This window comes from Egretta garzetta, unplaced genomic scaffold (assembly GCF_000687185.1).
Source record: "Egretta garzetta isolate BGI_Z169 unplaced genomic scaffold, ASM68718v1 scaffold329, whole genome shotgun sequence".
In the NCBI taxonomy this organism is placed as follows: domain Eukaryota; kingdom Metazoa; phylum Chordata; class Aves; order Pelecaniformes; family Ardeidae; genus Egretta; species Egretta garzetta.
Genome location: NW_009269999.1, coordinates 6,165,557 through 6,186,608, shown reverse-complemented (window position 1 = coordinate 6,186,608; position 21,052 = coordinate 6,165,557). Strand labels below are relative to the sequence as shown.

Genomic DNA, 21,052 nt, shown 5'->3' with positions numbered 1-21,052 from the left:
CCTACAATTGTATACAGCTCTTCAGAAATCAAAGTAACAAAGGGATCCACTTTATTCTTTCCATGTCAAGAGCAAATGCATTAGAATAAAAACCTAGTTTTCACAAGACTGTTTGCTTGAAGATTCAACGAACTTAACTGCAACTACAGTAAGAGCCATTTTAATTTTATTTTCGAATAGGGAAAAGAGCCATGCAATTTCTTTAGTGTATGCTTATCACCATCACCTTTTTACCATAAAGTCAAAAGACTATTCCTGTAAGATTTCTTCCACATTTCAGACAGAAGCTTGCTCCACCTTTTCCAAGAAATTGTGATAGGGACAGATATAGAAAATCCCCTGTATTTGACATGATATTAGTAAAAAGCATTTATATGCTGCCCAATTCTTTCTTTACATTTCTTTAGTCAAATAAACATGACCTCTTCCTTGTCACTGGAAAAAAGTACTATTATGATACATACTCACTCGATGGTTTATCTGCAAGATCGTATTATAGTTTTTTAATTAACTATGGAGGGAAAAAAGCAGAAAAAAAAAAGATGTTACTTCAAGATTACATCCCTCCTGCTCCTTTATGTTAGCCCTGCTCTACCTCAGTCTTTCACTAGTGCCACTGGTAACACCCCACCTCCCCAAAGTAAAAAAAAAAAATAAACACTGGTAAACTTCCTCATGGAAAAAATTAAGAATACATTCTTTATGTTTTTTACTGTAAGGAGTATATTTAACCCAAACAAAAGCTGAGTAGTGATAGGTAATTGTGGGTAAAAGTCTACAAAACAGAATGCCAAAGGAAGATACTATCATAGAATACAAAGGGAAGGTAAAGAGTGCTAAGTATTTCTTTCTTACAAAAATGTGAAAATGCAATAAATAAAAAGCAGCACTACACAGCAACGGAATTCATATTTACAACCCATGCTTAGATTTGGCAATTAAGACTGTTTTGTAAGAAGTTACTCTTGACTTCTCTTCAATAAAGAGAGAAGTAGGGAAGAAGGAGGAAATGATTTTAAAAAAAATTTAGGGTTTCCAAGCTGCACCACTCACATTTATAGCTGAGGAACAAGACTGTTAAACTGAATTCACCTTATTGCCTCCAGATTAGAAAAATAAGGTAAGCACAGTTTAGAACTCTGTGGTAATAACAAGAATAGACTAGCAGACAAAAATAATTGTCAGAAGGATTCATGTTTACTGCCCTTTAAATGTAAATTATTTTCAAATAAGTTTTTTTTCCTCTTCATGAAGTTTTTCTTCCATTGATAACATGATCAGCATACATTGCTCATCACCTCTCAGGTGAAACAAATCAAAGCACTTATTTCCACCTCTTTCACATTTTCAAAAAACATAGGAATATATGGCATGCCTTATGCTGAACAGTTTAACCCTGCATCAGATAACAAATTTCTTTAGGTTTAAGCCTACACGCTGCACAACCTACTTGCTTGCTTTTTGTACTTTGCCAGATCTCTTCAATTTCACAAACTTCTGAACAGAGCTGTCATTATTAATTCTCAGCAAGAAACCTAAGCCACTGTGAATCACTGCAGCGACTGGCAGCAAGTGTCGGCACTACTCTCACAATGCTTAAGAAATGGAGAGAAGTCCTAAAGCAACTAAAAGCTTTTAGCTAACCTACCACTGGCTTGGTTCTTGCACAAGTCTTCATGCAACTTCACTAAATAAGAGAGCAAAGAAAAATAGTATATAAGGCTGACATAGTATTGCAGAAGCCAGAAACATTTCAGTAGTCTGCCTCTCTCCACACCAGGGTCTCGGCTCCACACCACTGTCTCTGAGTGGGGACACCACACAGGCAGTTTTTCACATTTCATTAAAAGCTTATCAAACGGTGACAATTGTGCTTCCCGTAACTGTGCACAGTGGAATCAGGCCCTCAAAGTTTATTCCTCTGACCTCAGACATCAAAACTACTTATCTGTACTCTTGTTTAGAGCCCGGTAACACATTGCTCTCCTCCTTAAGCCATGCACTGTGTAACTTAAAGCATTTATTTACTATGCAAAACTGCACATTTCTCCACGCTGTGTGAAAATTTAATTGGTGGATAATATTCTCCCCATAAAACATTTGATAATAATTATTTTTCCTGAAGAGAAATGAAAGTGGCTTTGTTGTAGTCTCTAAAATGCTGCTCAACTCTGCATTGCTAAGTCACAGATGTCTATACAACAGATTCCTACAAACAAGAGGGAGCGAGCATTTCGCTGCATTGGGAAGCTGTAAGGTTTTTTTTTTCTAGACCTCGTATTTACCATGACCATGGCATTTTAGCAGCCATACTACTTTAACAGCACTATCATCTGGGACACAGGTGGCTCTGTGGTCCAGTGGTAGACGTAACAAAATACTTAAACATCAACAATCATAGAGAAGTTCACTGTTCTACTGATAATCAAAACCATAAAAATACAAAGAAGGAAACTAGACTGTGACTTCATATTGACTGGATTTGTTGTGTGGTGGAAGCGAAGTCAAAACCTTGTTTTTCAAAGCCTTTTGGAAACTTAGCCCATGTTCATCCCATGAACAAGTGCGCTTTAGTACTGTAATTTTCATTAGAAAAGATATAGCTGCATTTCAGGTGACAGGTAATTTAAAATACATGTTAGTGTAGACCACTCTAACATAACTTCAAAGAGTTATGAATCCAAGTTTAAAAGCTACAGTAAGATGTACTTACTTCTTTCTTACCTTCCACTTGCTATCCCACTGCCTGTCCCTGCTGATCATGCGAACTAGAAGTCAATATGACTTGCTTCGCGGCATCAAGGCAAGCTAATTTTGAAATTACCATGGGCCTCCAGAGCTTAACAGAGAATTCTGAAGCTGCTTGCTGCGAGACATAGCTACATGCAGAGGCTCATGCTGGTTTTAGAGAATAAATCATCTTCAAGAGAGGCATGCCACCACATCAGCAAAACCTCAGTTTTTGTTGAATTAGTATTCTCATTAAAAAATCATTTTCTTTATTATCCTTACATGTTCCTTCCTAGACTCACTGTTCCACTACTAAAACATACTATAATTTTTTAGTAAACACATTTCCTAGATAAATGTTAATCACTGTCTGCCCACTTTCTTGGGAAAGGTAGTTATCAAAAAAGAACACACACGCAAATAACAATAGGTGAATGCAGGTATCTAGATGTCATGGTGATGCATAACTATATTCTCACCTATGCAGTCATTCCAAAACGTTTCCCCTCTGCAAAGGTGCTATCTGTAGACCTAATTTCATTCTATTATTGATACAATAGCAATACAATTAGGGGACTGCTTAAGTCAGTTTAGATTTTTGGCAGGAGGGGGTGTGGGGGGGGTGTGTTTGTGTATGAGATTTTTCTGAGTGTGTTGCGGTTTTGTTTTTTTAAAAACATAAATGAGAACAAGTTTTGAAGATCTCCCCATTTTCTGCTAGTTACCCAGAAGATGCACCTTCAAGTATCCATAGTCTTTCTATTAAGCATTCAGTTGTAATTATTACTCATACTTTAGACCTGTCAAAGAGAATTCCTGCCAAATGACAAATGTAACACAACTGTGGTGTAATTTATCATGGTAAAAATGCACAACTAATTTCCAGATTGTCTGTTAGGTACCCATAACTGACATGAATTTAGTTGGTCTAGACATGAAGAAAAATTCCAGCATACTCATCCAGACACACAGTGCGGACCAGCTAAGACGAAATCTAAAGATCTGCCTAAACCAGAATGATCTGGTTTAGAATAAGTTTCAAGATAATAATAAAGGAAGTGACAAAATTCATTCATTTTCCCATCTCCCTTAATATAAAACATTAGTTTCAACACAAGAAAAATTGCTGTAGCTTCCACTGATTACACTAGTTGCTTGTTTGATCGACTCACAATAACTCATCCTATCTTTTGCTGAGAAATCAAATAAAAATCAAAAGTGTCTGGTTGCCCACACTTATTTTTGCACTTAAAAATTTAGCAGCTCTCTTAGAAGCTGGGAAAGGAGGTATCTTAGAAGAGGGTGTTAAAAATACAGCTATGTTTCCCTACCTGTTTCTCACTCAGAGCTGTGATTTTGGCTTGAAGTTCATGAAGCTGTTTCTTCAAATCAGCATTCTGATTAGAAAGAAAAAATATCTGTGAGAAAGATATTCCATTTGTTAACACAGAGTAGTAGCAGGAAGGTGGTTTTTTTGTTGTTGTTGGTTTGGTTTTTAGGTTTTGGGGTTTTTTTTGCATGGTGTACTACAAATGCAGTACCTCTGGATGTACAGACAATAAAATTAAAGAGGCTCAACAAAGCCTTACTTAAGTCACCGAGTGCAACAATAATCAGAGGGCTTTTCTAGCACTCAGAGAGGCAATGCAGTTTGGAGTGGAGATTTCATTTAAACATCCATTAGTGCTTACTGCATTATAAAGCACATTGGTACATTTCATCAAGCTTACAAATTAAACAAGAAATGTTTGTTAATATGCAATACAATAGTATCACATTGCACACAATAGTATGCTATACAATAGTATCATATTGTATACAACAGTATGCTATGCTATGTTACCTAAAGTATTCTCACCTATGCTACTTATGAAAAGACATTATTGTATATTTGACTGGAGCATCAGCGAACATATCTACTAAATCTTAATTGACACACGTCAAATGAAGGCAAACATATCTAAGCCTTCATATTCATGTGCATTTATGCCTTAGACTGTATTTAACAGGATTATATTTGCCTTAGCACATCATTCATATCAGCACTTTGCTTACAATAGCACTTTCTTAAGTTTAAGATTTGAAAGCCGTAAGCATCATTATAAAGATGCAGTCAGAAAACAATTTTTTACCAGGACTATTTCTTTCCTACTAAAATAAATAAAATAAAATCTGTCCTCAGTTTAAAGTCTGTGAAGCTCTGCAGAAACGTGACAGGGAAGTGAGCTTCCCTGTATTTTTCTCTTTTTCCGCTCTTTTATTCTCATTTATGTTGTAAACTCTTTACACTAGATAACGCATGTCTGCTGTGCTACATGGAAATATTAAAACATAGGACTAATATTGTTACAGGAACTTCATGCTCAGGACAGCTTCCCTGTTTTTACATTCCTCCACACAATTTTGAAATGCATTACAATCTCAGCTTGTAGATAGTCTTCTCCAAATACACACAATTCTAGCAAAACCAGATATTGAGCAGTCATCCTCTCTTCTTCTAGATTCCACTTAATAATCTGGGACAAAAATGCATTAAGAGCATCGAAAGGGACCAGATTTATTCTTCCTGGCTCCAGGAACTTTGCATGGTTGCTTGCAGCATGACCTGGCTTTCAGCAGATATGAACGGAAAGCGAATGGCTCTGCAGGGTAATCATTAGCAGACTTGCTCAGCAAGTAAGAGTAGCAGACCTTACCCAAATCCCATCAGAATAAGGAAGTTCTAGAAAGGAGATTTTCCAGTACCACCCTATTCCCTGCTCATCCCTCCCTGTCAGGGGGTCTAACTACTTGACTGTTACAAAAAAACTCTTCCCACACCACTGAGCTCAGAAAAATATATGCTCAGAAAGTTACGGGGCATTTAGTATTGTATGGGGATAGAAGCACTTAACAGCAAGCCTCAGATGAGCTGCCTTTATCCCCCTACTCATTTTGGACTGATTAGAGAACTCCACGGAACTCCCCATTCAGCATGCTGGAGTGCTCAATTGCTGTACAAGACAAGCAAGTCTCTTTACACAGTCATTGGAAAAGGGATGACTTCTGCTGTCTACAAGAGGAGTCTAGTTATCCAACTTCAGTAGCTCTGAAACATCCCAAGGCCAAGTGCCCTCTCTTTGGACACTACAGTGCCAAAGTTGGATACACAAGACAAGCAATCTGAACACAGCCTTAAGCTGCATGCTTTATTTGGATAAAACATCCTATCTCTTCTTGTACAACTGTGAACCTTCTGATACTCAAAAAAAAGAAAAAAGTGAATTCTAGTAATGGTAGATTTTATAAAGAGCAGCTTCTAATAGAATCACAAATTTACTGTAGGTTTGAACTGCACCATACCCTGCAAGAGTCGCTTGATTTAAACTATTAAGAATGTGAGGCAAAAGGCTTCATAAAGGCAAAAGTTTTGGCTTTGTTTTAAACTATCTAACAGTCATTTTTAAAGACCTGTTCATAACAGTTTTCTTCTAAATATTGTGTTAGCAAGGAAGAACATGATTAAGAAATATCGAATATTCTCAAGCTTCATGCACTGTTGTTTCTTCTATTTTTAAGGGTAAATAATGCAATATAAAATAGTTACCTGTGGATCTTGCTTCATTTGGGCAACCAATTTCTAGAAAGAAAAAAAGATGCAACAATACAATGAAATTTTCATTACGGATCTTGTTGAACAGTGTAAAATTCAACATTTTTGAAGCAAAATATTCAGTTTATTCCAGGCCTTGCTATCGAAATGCTATATGGTATTATATAATTTCCAAACCCATTCTTATTAATATAGTAAAAATACCACACTAAGCCACCACTTTTCCTCCTAAACAGCTCTTGAACAAGTGATGCCTTTTAAGGACAATTTAAGCCAGCTGGGTAAGATAATCCAATAGCTGTGTCTCCTCTAGAACTGCTGCCTTCTTTGCTTGCAGTCACAAGAAACACAAATCACAGATAACCGCTGCGGGCACAAAAGCTGTTTGTACATTCGAGAGCAGAACGTTTCAAGTACTAAGGGTCCGCCTGTGTGTTGGCTTGGCTGGTGCCACATGGAAGACCCATGTTCAGAAGTATCTTTGCCACTTTTCTCCTTCAGAGAGAGATTGAGATCATTGTAGAAGAGATGCCCTCCACATCCAAGGGAAAGCAGACAGATGGTTACCATTCACTATTCTTCCTCCTTCGCTTCCTTCAGGCAGCTGCAGGAGAATGCTGTCTATTGCTAAGCAAGGAAAAAGTTACCAGGCTGTCACTGAAGAAAACCAGAGCCCAGAACGAAGAGGCAATGTAAACCAAAAATTCCCAATTTCTTTCTTGGTTACAGCCACATTTATTCATCACATTGCCATGTCCCTTCCACACATGCAAAGAACAATCTAAAGTCTGTACTTTCTTCCCCATTTACTCATCAGAATTGGGGGAAAAAAGTGAGAAACAGAAGGACAATGCAAGTGAGAAAAATATATGTTTCATTCCACCTGTGCTGACAGCACTTAAAGAATTCAGACTTTGTCAACTAATTTTCTTTAAAAGTTTATTTCATTTCACATCCTAAAAATAGTATTAAAAAAAAAGCATAACACAAAGATAACTCTGCAGCAGACCACAGGTTTACCTGCTGCGTTTTCTTTCTAGTACTAGCCAATAGCAAACAGAGGCATCAGCTGGACAAGCATAGAATGTTATCTCCCATCTTCCAGAAATTTACATCTCTGATGTTTTCAATGATTATATCTTAGATTTAATAGCTACCAACATACTTTCACTTAACTGACAGTAAGTTCCAAAGTTAAACTGCAGGACTCTTACATAAGAGGACCTCCTTTTCCTTTTGATTCTGCCTCCTGATAACACAAGCATGAGGGGCAAATAAGATTATGGAAAACCAGTCTTGACTCAAGTCAAGAGCAGTTGGAAGTTGGACGCCATAATCGTTATGGGTCCCTTCCAACTTGAGATATTCTATGACTGTTTCTCTATTCATCTTCTTCCCACATTTTTTCCACACCACGTATTCCCCCATCAGCCATCGCTTGTTCAGATTGAAAGTCTCCTCATGCATGAATCATTCCATTGCTTTGTTCACTCTTAGCACTTTTCCCTGTACTTCTCTAGTTTGTCTCTATCATCTGGAGACAAAGTTTAAAACTGCATGCAACACTCAAGTAATCTGTACTGCAAGAGCTCCTTCCGCCGTGCTAATAGCTAATTCACAGCCTGCGATTGCAGATGTAAAACCAGGACTGTTTTTCCAAAGTGCATCACTTGGCATTTATCTACACTCAGTATTATTGTTTCATCATGCTGCCATTCAGTGTCACGGGAGCTAAGGCGCAATGCTACCTACCCCTTTGCTTACAGGCTTAGCTTAATATTCCTCGGTGCTTTCTGCCACATCAGAGTTTGACAAGCAACAAATATTTTAGTTTTTATACAGAGTGTTTGCACAGACTCAGTCATAAGACAATACAGTCAATGACTGTAAACTGTTCATAAAGTATTGCTAAATTTATGGATCACACAATACTGGGTCATCCAATCATAAGAAAGAGAAAATGTTCTTTTGCACTGAACCCAAATCCAAGCTAAATTTAAGGACCTACTGATCTTGTTGCTACAAAATGAGAGAAGGAAAAGGATGATTTAGGTTTTTTAGGAGTCATCCGTGAAGCCCAACCCTTCTGTGAGAATAGCTAAATATAATTCTTTTAACACCTCTTGTGATCAAAACAACAAAGCACAGACTGTTTCAAATAATCTTAATAACTACTTGTTTGATTTGATGCATCTCTTCTCAGGACAAGCAATACAGCTTTGACGTGGATGATAATTAAATATTCAAGTTGTACTCTGGTATAGCAAGTGACCTAGTCAGACTTCAGTTATGGAAGCAAAACAAAAAAAGTGGCTTTTTCTAAACAACTAAATACCTCCTTTGGGTCCTTACTGGTAGCTTAAGATACACTTTGCCAATGCAGCAGCTTCAAAGCTTCAGGCAGTTCTGGAGGTGAACTAGAATAGGCAGGAAACAAGGAACTACTCTACAAACAGAAATATAGTCATACTGAGCATCACTTTCTGTGGCTATGTAAGCAGTCACAGGCAACACGCTACATCAGGAGGCTGGGTGGCTTTGCCCACAGTGCATAGCTGAACTCTCTCATCACAGACACCCCTCTACCACTTACAAGGGGACAACAAACTATGACTGTATGAGTGTTGGCATACTTTTTTAGAGAGCCCTTGGAAAAGGAAATACTAGATAAGTAAAAGATGGTGAGACAGTTCTCCACAAATCCTGATCACTGCCAAAAGAGATACAATATATTGCCTCTTTAAGTTATAAAATTCAAAAGATACAATACAGTTCAAGCATTTCATTTGAACATTTCCTTTTTTAGGCCAAAACCAGTTTCATTTCTATCAGTGGCCATTTGACAAGCACAGCAGTAACCACTCATGCACAGTTCAAGAAAAGTTTACTGAAGCACCTAACACACGTTGCTGCAAAGTGTTATTTTCCATTGTAAACATTTAGACTTGTTCTTAGCCTTAATTATGGGAATATAAAGTATCCTGAAGAAAAAAAGACAACCTTCTGATGTAATGGCTTGTCACCAACTAAACCCAAATTTAATTAAAGTTGATTTCAGTACAGAGCTCACTTTTAATGAGGATTGGGCAAAGCTAAAGCAAACAGGGTCAAAAAACCTTGAAGCTGTTAAAAAAAAAAAAAATCTTTCTGGACATTTTCCAGTCTTTATCCCTGTTCATCATCATCATTATGAACAGATGCTAAAGATTATTCAAAATTTGCAGTCTTAAAATTTTTGGTAAGCTTGGTCATAAAGGGGAATGAAGTTATACAGAAGAGGTAAATGCTCTTATACAAACACAAGTATGATTAGTGTTCTGATCACCATACAGCAGATAATACTTGGGAAAAAAACAAAAACAAACAAAACAACTTACTGGCCTTAAACATTTTAATGCCTGCAGCAAAATGCCATGGGCAATCCCTCAATTTCCTTACCCCCATAACAAAACTTCATTGAAGTTTTGAATGCAAGGGCCTTGGAGTTTCTGAAGAGAGCAAAATCCTTGTCTGTAGTTCTGGAAATTAATCTTTAGCTTTTTCAAATTTTTCTCCCTAGCTGAAAGTTTTATTTTGTTAAAGCAAACAGCTTCATTTTACCAATCCACCCACTCAAGTTTTTGCACTATGCTCATCATTGCAGCAACTACTGAATGAGTCCTCTTGAACACTTGTTTAGACAAGTTACCAGGTAATTTGGAAATATTTTCCAAACTGTGTATGATGGGTTACACTGATCAGTATAACCTATCATATATTTCTTTTACACACTGTGTAACTGTTGTGAGTTTCAGATATCCAACAGAAATACTTGGAGAACTGTCTTTAGAAAAGGTCTCATTGATAAATTTAACATTTAAAGTTGGCAGCTCCTCTGCGTTTATGGCTGAAACAATTTTGTTCCAAGAATTATTATGCATATGTCCTCTTACATTTGCTAAATTAGGTTTAATATTATTTTTTTAATATTTCTCATTTGTATTGTAATGAAAAGGCAAACTGCAACTCTACTGCTATATAGTATTGGACAGGCTACGTGACCCAACACGTAAAAATTTCTGAGCCCAAGCACTACAATGTTTTGGTTAGCAAAACTATGCAATTACAAGTTTAGAAGGTACTAATGTAGAAGACACTCCAGAGGACAAACACCAAATGAAACTATGCAGCACTATGCACATTTTGCTTGAAAGTTCCTCCGCCACATTCTTCCATTGCCAACTGAATACTGAAGTTGGCTTCAGAACACTAGAAAAACCTTCCAGACAGAAGTTGCTGAACATAGAGTTTTCAGAATGTTTTTATCACTGCTACAAAATATATTAAAAAAAAAAATCCCCACCCACAGCCTGATATGTAGATTTTTCACATTTGCTAAAAAACAACAGGTGTTGGGGTCAAAATGCAGAATATAAAATTCTAAAGTAGTTTCAAGCTTATGAAACAATTATTACTAAGTTGTAGTGCTATTACTTAATGCTACCATTAGTAGTAATACTATCAGCAATACTAATGCTGCTATTACTTGAAAGTATAAAGCAAGAAAGATTACCTGGTGAACCTGAATTTCCACTTTCAGAGCCTCCTGTAGAGTCTGCAGCTCCATTCTCTACCTTCTCCACTTTCTCTAGAAGCGTCTTTGCTGATTCCAGTGCCTTTAGTTTGTGGTTTCCTCTTCAACACAAGTGCTATAGAAAAAAATATAGGTTTTGGTTTGGTTAGTGAAGGAGAGAAGTCAATTTGGAAAAAAAGGAGATTATAACAAAGCAGGAATTCAGTAGTGAACTATATTCAATGGCAGCTTTCTGGCCTAAATACAAACAATCTTTCAAACACAAATCTACAGGCTGTACAAAATGCTTGCCTTGGAGTCGTTCAGCCAAATTTGTTACTTCCTACATATCCCAAAGTTGACATACTTGTCCCTTATCTTAGTTTGCAGGCAGCTATTTCCTACCAATATCCTATTGCAGTTGCATATTAAATTAGAAAATTTAACTACCAAGAATATTTTAAAAATCTGCGTAGATGAGAAAATATTCTGGAGACTAAAATTCTGCAACCCAAACAGCAATAAATTGTTGAACAGAACATACTGCATTAACATACTTCCATGATACTACAGAGCTACTCTTAGATGGGATAGTCTGCATGCAATTTGACAGAACAACATTAATATATTAATGACCCACTGCCTAAAGTTTGTGCTGAGTTAGTGATTTCAGTTGAAACCTATTTTGAAGGAACGTAAGATTGATATAAAGCAGCACAAGACTTTTTCAAACCCATTAATTTTAAAATCCTTTTAATCATGGAATTCTACTTGTAGAGCGTGAGTATGAGTTTACCATCTTCACTTGTATACAAACAAATTAATTGCCCCAACCTCTGAAACAGAAAAGCATCATCAGCCATACTTCTAAAAGCCTTGAAAGTTGGACAAGAGATTTTTGTTCAGAAATATGTTAGAAGTATCAGCTTCTGAAACAGGATTACGATTCCTGTCTCTACCCCATACACTCAAGTCGCAATGGAACCTGTGTAAAAACATCTATAAATGCATACACATAAAAGCCACTGGAAAACATTATATAGCAATCTTTACAGCCACTTTTCCATCCAGACACCATACATTAAAGAATTGCTGGAGTGTTAAAATAGTTCCTTTTTTTTTTTTTTTTTATTTTTTGAAAATTGCTCACAATTACTGCACAGGTATTGTAGCCAACTCAGAGGCCTTCATAATGGGATTTCATTGTTTTCAAAAGGATACTGACAGTTTAGATTAGACGTGTGGGCTGTAAAAAGAGAATAACTCCCATAAGTTAGAGGATTTTATTTTAACATTGTCTCACTACAATAAACTGAAGTGCTGGACAAGTTTGTGAACTCCTGAAAAGGAGGGGGGGGCTCTTGTCTTTTGTTAATTTAAATTAATTGTTTCTCTTTCCAAACAGAAATACATTGCCAAAAGAGAAGACTATAAAAGGGGTTTAAAAAGCATTATATTTAAACTCATTCTTTGTCAGTGCTGTCTACTGTTAGCTTAAAGTTACTTATTTAAATAACAAAGGCCTGATCAGACTTTCTAGTCAACACATTAAGCGACCTTCTGCAAGGGCCTCTCCCACATGTGACACATACAAGCAAAACCAGCTGCCTTTGCAGCACTACTCTCTATAAAATTGTAATTTGCATCAAGGGATACATGGAAATTACATATAGTTCCCTGTTCCATTACCACAAACAGTAATGAGAAAACAGAATCCCGGATTATTACTTTCACTCACTGACAAGAACCACTATAGTCTACATTAAGTCCCTACCATTGCAGTTTCAAAAGAAACCATGTTTCAGAAAACCACGTGGGAGACTGGCTAATTAAAACTGGAACCCACTGCAGAGGCAAAAAGTCCTTCATAAGCCTTGGAAATTCAATTTTGGGGTAAAGATACAGGCAGATATGGTCATGGTTTGTTTCTCAGTGTGTCTTCTACAAATGAGAACACACTCATGATGAATAACTAGCATTGCACTGTAACTACACATTGACTTTAAAGTTAAGTGCAAAACAGCAGAAGAGGCAGTTATCTCAACTGAGAAGGTAAACAGTATCCATAATTTTTATATACATGTGACTGTGAAGTCCAGTACTAGTTCATGGGAAAAATGACATACTTCTGTAAAAAAAAAAAATATTGAGCAACTACTATTAATGCACAACTTAATTTGACAGATAGAAATTGTAGTATTGATGGTTCATAAAAACTAATCCAACTTAATTTAATGGATGTCTCAAACAGCTAAGAAGATTTTTCAAAATTAATTTTGAAGAGGTTTAAGAAAAAAGTGATAGTAAGTGGTTGCTCAGCCTAGCCATGTTTACAGGGGTATAGACATGAACACATGTAATTCACTGTCATATTGATGAATATATATTGTGACAAGTAAGTAAAAAACCCAAACAATTCTAGTAACATACCATTCAGTTCCACCCCAAAATATTTGTTACAATGCCACATTTTTCTTTCATTGTAATTTAAGAAGTTAGCAGATTTTAAGATTCCTTAAAATTTATTCCTTCAATATATATAAATTTGAAATAGGTGCCATACTATAACAACCTGAAGAATTAATTTCAGTTCTTAAGACTGAAGCTTCCAAGAAAAGGCATTCCCACTATAGCTTCAGAGCAACTCACTTTGCAGTATTATTTACTTCCAGTTACCTTCTGCTGGCAAAGTTACACTGAAGCACATTTTAAACATAGGAAACAAGCTCCCCTTCAAAAGTAAGTGTCTGATATGTAAGGAACGAGAAACTAACACCGCTTCATCAGCAAAGGCCACACAGTAAAGAATGATCTTTTGCAACCACCTCTGCCAGCTGCTGCATTTGTCAGCTAGCAGCACCAGTGTTCTCCTTAGTTAAAAAAAGCCAAACAAAAAAACCACCAAAAAACCCCCCACACAACAAAAAACCACACCCAAACCAAAACAAAAAAACCCAAACAAACCAAACAACCCAGGATAAGCAATTACAAGAAATTTGTTAAATTACAAAGAAGATACCATATATTTGGCACAGCATCCCAGCTGAGGCATGCATCACCACCATTTTAGAGACAAGGAAACAGGCAAAGGACAGTGAAGAGTTCTGAAGTGTTCTAAGCATCCAAATTGTTGGTGGGGTGGGAGAACACATTAAATAAAATGTTCACTTAAAAATTTGGTGCTGATTTCTGAATATGAAATATATGCGGTTGTTATTCAGTTGTATCCCCCTAGAACTGAAACACTCTAGAACGTGCACTTGTAGCTCCCCTTCCCAAGCAGGAATAACTATCCAAAGTTATCCCTGTCCAAAATTCCCCTGAGGTACCTTAAACACTTACCCTATGTTAAAAAAAAAAGTGATCATTCCTTACATCCAACAAATCCCAGACTGTATTTTTCTTTTTTTTGTAAAATAATGTCTAGAAAGATCTATGAGGGCAGGCAGCTGGTTAAATATTGCTAGTATTTCCTTTGCAAGCAGGTACAGAGCTACATAAGGAAGCAGTGGCACACATCTTGTGAGTGCAAAAATCTTCAATATTTTTGAACTTTTATTCTTTTAGACTGAACTTCAAGGGAAGATTTAAAAACTTAAGCCCAGCAGCATTATAAACTACCTAGAATACCACATCCGAAGATGTATAAAACCATCCCTGGATTAATCATAAAACATACTGTGTTTTCCACTTTACTGTTATGACAGCAGAATTATTTTAATTAAAAAGCTTGTAGGCGATTGAAATTGAATGGATGAGTTGGTCTACAGACATCCTTCATCCCATTAGTTTTTAAAGGAAAACATGCAAATGCCTTGTTCAATGCTAGAATCAGTGATTTTCAAATGGAAAGCAGAGGATTGTGGAGTACATGCATCTCTTGTGCATGCAGACATACTTCCAAGCCTCAGCTAGAAAGAGCACTGAGACCAAGAGGTAAATTTGCCATTCCTTGGACTGATTTCAACTATTGGAGGCAGCAGCCTTCCATTCGATTTCTTGCTGGCATGCATCTGATATAAATAATCCCTTGTTTCTTACATAGTTGCTTCAAGACTTAAAATTTTGTACTCAGATAGGTACCCCACAATGCACTGCAGTTAAGATAGTAGATGTTTATATACCATATAAATATTCAGAGACTGAATGAAACCTTAAACTCTACTTAAGTGCATTAGCATTTCTCTAATATTATCTCAATTAAATACAATGCACATCAGCACCTCTGAAATATCACAAAGCTATTTAAATGATGGCTATTTTGGAAAATACACTAGAAACAGCTGATGAGACATGTGAGTATATATATATAAATAGAAATACATATATGTGTATATATATATAAATAGAAATCTATATCTAAATGTGTGTGTATATATATACATATAAGTATAGAAATCTATATAAACAAAAACAAAGGTAGGACCCATACAAAAGCTATGAATGCCTTCTGTGTATATGGAAGGACTCTGAATAACCTAGAATTTTAGACAGAATTCTTTCCGTGCCAAAACTCCCTTCAAATAAATTTGTTTTTCACATTACACAGAAAAAAATTAACATTATTGGTTTTGAGTAGATGAATTTAAATGTCCACTGTACTTACAGATGCTTGGGCCCAAATCTCAGCCCTACAGTGATTTTATTTATAGGACTGGGGCTTCCATCAGTAACATTTACTTTTTAAGATTTAATTTCTGAATATAAGAATAGATAGCATTTCAGTTTCAGTAAACATCAAACTTTTCCAGGAATGGATGCCAGCTCTTCGTATCATCTATTCTTAGGTAAACCATCTTAGCCCTGGGAAGAAGTACTTACCGGTTTTGAGAAAGTTATTCCCTTCAGCTCTCTACCCCCTCCTGTAAAAGAAAAACAACAACAAAAAGATAATTACAAACAGCTTAACTACAGTTTGAAACAGAAAAAGAAAATTCAAAGATTTGGAAAGTTGGGAGGGAGTTATTCGGGGGGGTTGGGGGTGGGTTTATTTTGTTTGTCTTTTTTTTATTTGTTTGTTTGGGGCATTTGATTTTTGGCATTTTTTTTAAATGCTGAAGCTAATTATAAAATACCACTTGGGAAGAAAATCTGTTTGACGTGGCAGGCAAAGACCTACAATTCTAATCTGGATTAAAATACAAACTATTACTGTCACAGGCACAAGCTTTTTTAGTTCTGTGCAAAGCCTGCGTCCCTCTCCCCAGGGGGGAAATACCTCCTTTCCATCACACTTATTAACATCTAAATCACTAGCCCTGTCAGTTGCCACAGCTAAATATGACAAGGTTACCCACTCCAGACATTTGCCCACCACCTCTGCTAGAGGTCATACCAACACAACAAAGATGGTAGAGCAGGTGGTGTGTCAGCACAGTCACTAGAGCTCAAATCCCAGAGTACCAGTGTAAACTGAAATCAATGGCAGTTTAAGCTAATATGCTAGGTCATGAACTGTGGAGGCAGAGAAGATACACTGCCCATTACACTGCCTGTACCATGGGAAGAACAACATTTAGCAGTGGAGCAAGGTAGTACCTCTTAAATCATCATCATATGAATCATAAAAAAAAACTCGTGAGTCAGAGTCCTAAAGAGATAACTAAAATATAAACTATAACTCATTTGCTCAATTACTTTGCCTGATGCTAAAAAAAGCCTCCAAAATACTCCAATTTTCTAGTAAAATACTAGAATATTAGCCTATTTTAAGCTTCAGCTCCACAGCTAACAAGATCTTAGCAGATACGTTTCTATCCGCACACAAGTCATCGCAGAGCTGAAGTTTAAGCCCCAGCCTTATAAATAGATACAGCAATAGAAAGCCACATAATCATCTCTCACTCAGTGGAGACCAGCACAAGTGGAGGAGTTTACATTTACTAGCCAGCAGAACCAGGGTGCTGATGAACATCAAGAACAGAAAAGAAAACAGGAAGCCTACTGCTGGTAGTGACGGTAAGTATCATTGCTCTCTTAGTCTCAAATTTTATTGTGAATTTTGAACAACATCATCCTACAGAAGAGAAGTTGTTCAATTAATTTTAAAGCAATTTCAGGTCAGTTTAAATAACACCCAACTGCTAACACAGTAGGTTATGGACTGGGGAGTACGCACTGTTTTGAGGCTATATTCAAGTTAAATGCATTTGCTCTGGATGCTACAGAATTTGAAATACCCTCATTGATGGGGGCGCTGAAGAAACAGGTGTGATTCTCAAACTCTAGTTGTTTCTTCTTCGATATTAAAACCTTAGTTGTCACCTCCACCTCCCGCTACCAATCAGTTCTTTCATTGGTCCAAAAATTTAGAGGAAGCTCTTTCACATCATGCAAGCACCATCCCTCTCCAACAAGCAACTATGACTATATCTCCACGCTATTAATAAAAAATAATTTTGAAAAATCTCACTGCTGTAGATGTCTGACTCTAGAAAGCTAAACAAAACAGTCGATACTACACATCTGCAAATACAGTCTTAGAATCAAAGAGCATGATTTTTATTTTAAAGAGAAAAATACCAATTTACTTGTAGCACAAGTACACACACATCAACTGAAAACTGTCCTTTAAAAATAACAGCATGATTAACTCTGTTCGTTCCTTCCTTCCTTTTTCCCCCCTACATAGAGTCTCGCCTCCATAGCAGGACCCTAGCTTCATCAAGACTGAACTGTGCAGAAAAAAGCTGCAGTTACAAACCTTCGGATTGCATTTAACCACTCTGAAAGGCTGCAACCCCAGGCTGAGAACCCAGGGGCTCCCGAGGACAAAGTTAGGAACACCAGGAGTTTAATTGTGACTATCCGAGTGATTTGCTGTGTTGCCTTGGAGAAGTCACTTAGAGAAGACCTAGACAGGGAATGGAAATAATTTGCATCCTCTTCTGTAGGCTTTTTCTTAAGTGTTTAGAACAGGTTAATGTTTGAAAGTCAAGCCTTTGGAAATACAAAATACTTTAATTCTGCCCTCATGCAAGAACAGTATTTTTACTGGCATCTCTGCCTCATTTAGCAGAGGGGACAAGCTTAAAGAATAAAGTATCAGTTGAATAATTTCTTTTCATTCCAAGTTTTCGGTTTGCACGCTTTTTTTAACTCGAGATCTAAGCTCTACAAGAAATAAAGAATTGGTTTCCTCATAAGCAGCACACTAATGAGAGCCACAGAAAAACTTATGCCTGACAAAGGCAAGTTTTCTTAGATAGGGAATTGAGGCAGAGGAATGAAGAACAAACATCCAAGATTGGTAACTCCAAGCATCTTAAACAGGCTTACGTTTTCCATTGCTCTCAACATTTTTCCAGTAGAGAACAGTTTATGACCAACTAAATCTGTAGCTTTGGTTCTTGACAAATCTCTCCATTTGTGGCTACTGGGAACCAAGCCGGAACAGTATTAATGAAAAAGGTACCAGATAAAATCCGCTCCATAGATGAAATGAGATTATTTCTTGTTCACAGCAAGAGTACATACACAAACTCACACTGCCTCTCTCACTCTCTCTACAAAACACATTAGAAAGTTAAGATTAGACAGCCCGCAATCACTCATATCAATAGAGAAGCCTGAAGAGTTCAGCATTTTGCTTAAAACAGTTAAGGGTTTCTTAACAAAAACCTCAGCAAATAGAAATGTATCACGAAGTCTCAGCTATTAATTTTACTGAGGTTGCCTTTTGAAGGCTCTAGAAACACGTGCTGTAAGCTGTCAGAGGTATGAGCCTGCACAGCTAACTCTCAGATTATTACAGTATATTCTGCAGTATTTCGGGGGTTTTTTAAACCCCAGCTCTAGGAGCCATATTTCTACATCCACCTCTGCTTTCTATTAAGAACACTGCCTTCTTCCCAAAACATACATATGATCAGAAGAAAAGCTTGAGCAATGATAACCTGTTTACTACAAGCTAAAAATCAAAAAAACAATTAAAATTAGCATTAACCAAATAAAGCATCAAAGTTTTAGAAATACATTTTTCTTAGCGAGATTGACTTTTGAGAATCTGATGTTAGTGTTACTAATAGGAAGGGTACTTTGATGTATACATACACTTAAAGAAATAATACCCTCCTGCCCCCTCCTCCAAAATAAAGGCTCTTAACTTTTTCAACTATTCTATACAACATATGTAAGGAAAAGTACACCACCATTACCAAAACAATCATATTCTGCAGATCAACTTTAAACTTCCTGTTGAAGTTTGTAAATAAGGAGAAAAGTTACTCATTTCATGGGACTGTTATGAAAACAAAGAGCTCAAATGCAAAACTCCTGTTTAAGGCTTGGTAGCCCCATAGGGTATCAGAAGAACAACATTTTACATTTTAGCATACAGCACCTGAAAGTTTAAACTTATTTAAATGCTAAGTAGCTGTATATTAAGATGTTTGGTTACATCAATAAGATACTTATTACTAACTTTAAGTTACTCAATAAAGCTTTTGCTACTGTAACCAGAGATTCATTTGGAAAAAGTGGGAGAAATGAAAAGTCATGTTCAGCCATTTTTTGTTAGCATTTTTCCTAATTGTAGAAGCTAGCACATGTTTACTGTTAGACCATGTAACTAACCAGGAACTTTATATGTACATATCACATTACAATATTTAATTATGTAATTTTTACTTTTTGCCAATAGGACTTCAGTTTTGTTCAGTGCACAGGATGGACTCAGATGAGAAAGGAGTAATTGTTGCGCACAGGCAACTGTGAGCCTGACATTCTTTCACATTTCAGAGCATTGCTTGACAATATTGAGGGTAAAGCATTAATTAAAAAGTTTTTAGGGGTTTTTTTGGTGCAAAATACACTGCTTGCAGAAGGGATTAACAGGTTTCTCTGGACCTTTGTCTTTAGATATGAACTCCTCAAAGCAACAGCTCTACCTATATTTGAAAGGCATCCTGTATGTAGAGAGTACTCTTATCAGTAACTTCTAGGAAAACAAGTCATTAACAGTTACTTTACTGTGATTTCCAAGTCAGAAGTGAAACAACTCATATTCCTTAACAGGGCAGGATTTCTGCAGTCTCAAGAAAAAGGAAGATGAAACACACCACAGACAGGGGGTATACAAGCTATTTCAAATTACATTATAATAAGGCTCACGTTTCAATGTCCATGTCAGCAGCGCCGGTGCTGCCGCTTCCGCGATTAAAAACAAGGCTCCCGTGTGCCGGTGCAGGGAGTCTGATCCTGCCGTTGTGCCGCAGCTGGGAGAACTCCCAGCGAGCCCCAGTACACATGCCAGGCAGGTGGCAAAGGGACAGGATTGCCCAAGATAACCGAGACTGCACTGACGCATGCTGGCCATGCCTTCCCATTTGTCCATCTGCACAACTCCTGTGTAACTTCTTTCTCCTCCCTATCCCCACCCAATACTGGTAGATAACTGCCATGAAAATGGTCAAGGAGCCTGGATTTTCTATTGATGCATACAGACAACCTACAAGCTCCAATTCTGCCTCCGAGTTCCTTCTGCTGCAACAATTAGCCGTGAAACAGATGCAATTCTGGAGTTTAAGACACCAGAAGCCGATTTAGTTTGGGGACAGATTGCTTCACCTTCTCTAAAACACTTTAGGAAACCATCAAACTAAGTTTAAATGGAAACGTGATGCCATCATTTGTCTTTGCAGAAGCAGTATTATATTTAACATATAGAAAATGAGCTAAAAAGCTCATTGCTGCTAAAAAGACCATCCCTGTTGTAAAGAAAAAAACACTTCACAGCCTGATTTTTAAAATATCAACCAAAACTCGCCATGGTAGTCAAACACAAGTAAGCAGATGAAGATGACCCTCTTAGCTCTGCTTGTCCCATGACTACAGCTCTGACAGGCATTAGTAACTCTTCCTGAACACGGCCTTTCCTGGCACCTAGGGGGCTGGGTGGAAGATGAGATCACGCTCTCTAGCAAAATGAAAAAAACACATTTGGCCTAGTGGAAAGTCAGCACAAGTATGTTCCAAGAATCTCAGGATCACCTCTCTCACCTGAGCCGATTTAAGGTATGTGGCTTTGCACTTTTTACCCATGCACAAACTCCTCTTCTGTGAGCAGTCTTAGTATATTTCTTGAATCAGAGAAGCTTGTCCTATAGCCACTTGCACTTGAAAGGGGAAAAGTTTGCATAACTTAACTTGCCAAGGATTAACCATTTAAGCCATCTTTA

The 21,052-nt window shown here is 37.0% G+C and overlaps 1 protein-coding gene across 4 annotated transcripts in view; it reads right to left on the bottom strand.

Annotated features, from left to right (window-relative positions):
- The window catches only part of PHF21A (PHD finger protein 21A), a 138,723-nt gene that overhangs the window by 91,676 nt on the left and 25,995 nt on the right, over positions 1–21,052 (bottom strand). For 2 of the 4 annotated variants that reach the window (XM_035902921.1, XM_009647595.2), the window contains exons 2-5: positions 15,696–15,736; positions 10,875–11,010; positions 6,317–6,349; positions 4,062–4,148 (exon numbers count right to left, since the gene is read on the bottom strand). In XM_035902921.1, coding sequence (XP_035758814.1) covers positions 4,062–4,148; positions 6,317–6,349; positions 10,875–10,928 — 174 coding nt within the window. In that variant the 5' untranslated portion in view covers positions 10,929–11,010; positions 15,696–15,736. The remainder of the gene's footprint in view (positions 1–4,061; positions 4,149–6,316; positions 6,350–10,874; positions 11,011–15,695; positions 15,737–21,052) is intronic. The other 2 variants (XM_009647598.2, XM_009647596.2) reach the window with 1 other exon arrangement.